The 3,155-nt window shown below is 52.1% G+C and overlaps 1 protein-coding gene across 1 annotated transcript in view; it reads right to left on the bottom strand.

Moving 5' to 3' along the window:
• The window catches only part of LOC105533866 (fer-1-like protein 4), a gene marked incomplete at its 5' end in the record, with an annotated part of 63,308 nt that overhangs the window by 3,981 nt on the left and 56,172 nt on the right, over positions 1-3,155 (bottom strand). The window contains 5 exon segments of the mRNA XM_011972447.1: positions 117-257; positions 374-531; positions 1,391-1,545; positions 2,302-2,472; positions 2,654-2,781. Coding sequence (XP_011827837.1) covers positions 117-257; positions 374-531; positions 1,391-1,545; positions 2,302-2,472; positions 2,654-2,781 — 753 coding nt within the window.

Genomic DNA, 3,155 nt, shown 5'->3' with positions numbered 1-3,155 from the left:
TCAAAAAAGAAAAAAAAAATGAGGTTCCAGAAGGGGAAGTTGAGATTAAAAGTAATATCTGGTGTTCCAAGGTCCAGATATTAGGGATCTGCAGGGGGTCAGGTTAGGAACCCCACATCCTGAGTCTTGGTGCCCAGAGGTGGGGATCCTGTAGGACTAGGGTCAGGGGTGAGGGTGTGGTCCAGGATGGAGGTCCAGGACAAGCAGGGACACAGGGACCAGCAACAGGAGCCGTAGTCAGGAGCTGCAGGTGGCACCTAGGTGGACACCTTGGGGAAAGGCTGTCCTGGGGGCCCAGGGCCCAGGATTGGGTGGGTATCCTGGGATTCTGAGAGTCTTGTGATTCTGGGCCTGGGTGCTGAGCCCTCCTCACCTGCAGCAGCCCGGGGCTACGGGGATGGTAGAGAGGCCGTGTTTCTACATGCTCGGGTACCAGCTGGATCCCAAAACCCGGCATTTCCTGCCAGCGCCTCAACACAAGCAATGCCTGGGCCTCTTCAGGGTCCCCACTCACCTTGGGGCCACTGCTGCCTGAAACAAGAGGTGTGTGAGCTTAGGGTTCCACACAGTTTCCACGTCTCCTCCCTCCCTCCCCCGCCACAGAAGCTCTAAGCTGGGGAAGCCACTCGGTCGGATAAAGCCCTGTGGGCTAGGAGAGCAGCTCTGAAATGCACAAAAAGTGGGGGAAGCTGCTATAACTTTTTGCCCATTGAAAAGCCAGCAGTCAGGGGACAGTGGGATTGGAGGTACTGCCACCTTTGCCTAGACCCTATTTAGAGAATAAGCCACCAGAGCAGGCGCAGTGGCTCATGCCTGTAATCCCAGGACTTTTGAAGGCCAAGGTGGGAGGATCGCTTGAGTCCAGGAGTTTGAGACCAGCCTGAGTAACATGGCGAAACCTCATCTCTACCAAAAGAAAAAGAAACAGGCGGGCATGATGGTGCACACCTGTAATCCCAGCTACTCGGGGAGCTGAGGTGGGAGGATCACTTGAGCCTGGGAGGTCCAGGCTGCAGTGAGCTGAGATGGCTGCACTCCAGCCTGGGTGACAGAGCAATATCCTGTCTCAAAAATAAAAATAAAAATAAAAAGAATAAGCCTCCAGCCATTTAATTCTGCAGCCACATTCTGTTACATGGGACGCTCTATGGGACCTCTGCGTTCTGGGAACTTGATTAGTTACGGGTCCACTTTGGCTCTTTGGGGGATCTCACGCTCACCAGTAAAGACTGTTTGCTCCCTAACACCCAAGAACCTCATCCTTACTCAACCAAATTCACCTCTAACTGCTGAAACAATGGGTTATTTTGGGGAGCACACAAGACTGGGCACCTGGGCCTCCTGTACCTTGTTCTACCAACATCTTGCTTTAACAGAAAGGGGCTGGTACCTGGGGGCAGGGTCTCCGGCGGTGTCAGAAAGACTTTGCTGCCCACCTTGACAGCACCGGCTCGGTATTCAGGGGCAGGGAGGCCACAGCGTTGGCACAGCCCCGCCAGGATCTGCGAAGGCCGGAACGCATCACGCCAGGCATTGTAACCATCCCTGCAGGCAGAAAAGGAAGATGCATCAGCTGGGGCTGGTGTGGGGACACACCTGGGCCTGGGGCAGGGGTGACATCATGAAGACATGAGGTCTAGGTTCAAAACTCCCAACGGGAGACAGGTTAGTCCTCATTTACAATAACAATGAAAATCGAAAATCAAAAATGTAGTCCAGGTGCTTCCATTAAGAAGATACTGATCTCATTACCTCTGTTTTGCAGATGAGAAAACTGAGGCTCGAAGAGGTTAAGTGGGCCTGGTGTGGTGGCTCACACCTGTAATACCAGCACTTTGGGAGGCAGATGTGGGCGGATCACTTGAGGTCAGGGGTTCGAGACCAGCCTGGCCAACATGGTGAAACCGTGTCTCTACTAAAAATACAAAAATTAGCTGGGCATGGTGGCCCACGCCTGTAATCCCAGCTACTGGGGAGGCTGAGGCAGGAGAATCGCTTGAACCCAGGAGGCAGAGGTTGCAATCAGCCGAGATAGTGCCACTGCACTCCAGCCCAGGAGACAGAGCGAGACTCCATTTCAAAAAAGAAAAAGGAAAAAAAAACAGGTCAAGTGGCATTCGTTACAGGATCCCACTCCCAAGCCCAAGTCTTGACCACTGAGCTGTCTTGGTTGGCAGTGGCGTTGGGTGGGAGGGTCCCCTTCCATGAAATCATAGGATCTGGAGACACAAAAGGGAATGTGAGCTTGAATGTGTTTGGCCAGAAAGTTAGAATGGCTCCTGTGGGCCCTGCCAGACCCACACGTCATACTGGGAGGCCAGCCCACAGTTTGCTCTGTGGTGGCTATAGAATCGGTTTTCCAGATCAATGTGGGTCTCCCCGATGAGGTCGTCAGAACCCACGAGGTCATGATCAAATATGGCCACCGTCAGCTCCGTCTCAGCTGGGAGAGAGATGCTTAGCTCCAGGATCCTGGCAAGGAGGGAGAGGGGCTGAGGTCATTTTCATGCTCCAGGAGGTGGTCTGGGGAGGGGGTGGCGTTGTCAGCAGCCCCTGTCCATTCCCTTGCCATCCCTAGGCCAGCTGCCACAAGGCCACAGGGCTGGATGCTCCTCCAGCTACCCCGTTTCCACCCCACAGGGCCCAGCCTCACTCTCCAAAGATGGGGTTGAGCTGCTTGGGGATGTAGCGTTCCTTGGTGTCCTGCCGCTCCCGGCCAGCGCTCACCACCACATAAGGGTCTGCTTTGCCATTGGGGTCTGCAGGAGCCAGGTTGGTAGCCTAGGGGAACAGCATGGAGTGGAATTGAGAGAAACGTCATTATGATAACCCAAGGTTACCCTTGTCAGACCTAATTTCCCATTATGTGAAAGCAAGTAGTTATCAAGGAGAGATCTCCTACTGTGAGGAGCTAATGGAGAGGTTGGACAAGATGACTTTTATTTTCAATTAGTTATGAAATAGTTAAGTCACACAAATAGGTATAACGAAAAGTATAATGAAACAAAATATTTTGAAAGATGTATAAGGGACTTACTATTCAACTCATAACTTTCTATATGGTTTGACTTATTTTTTAATTTACGATTTTTTTTTTTTTTTTTGAGACAGAGTCTCACTCTGTCACCCAGGCTGGAGTGCAGTGTCATGATCTC

This window comes from Mandrillus leucophaeus, unplaced genomic scaffold (assembly GCF_000951045.1).
Source record: "Mandrillus leucophaeus isolate KB7577 unplaced genomic scaffold, Mleu.le_1.0 Scaffold129, whole genome shotgun sequence".
NCBI classification, from domain to species: Eukaryota; Metazoa; Chordata; class Mammalia; order Primates; family Cercopithecidae; genus Mandrillus; species Mandrillus leucophaeus.
The sequence above is the reverse complement of the archived record's forward strand: the minus strand, read 5'-3'. Positions and strand labels throughout refer to the sequence as shown.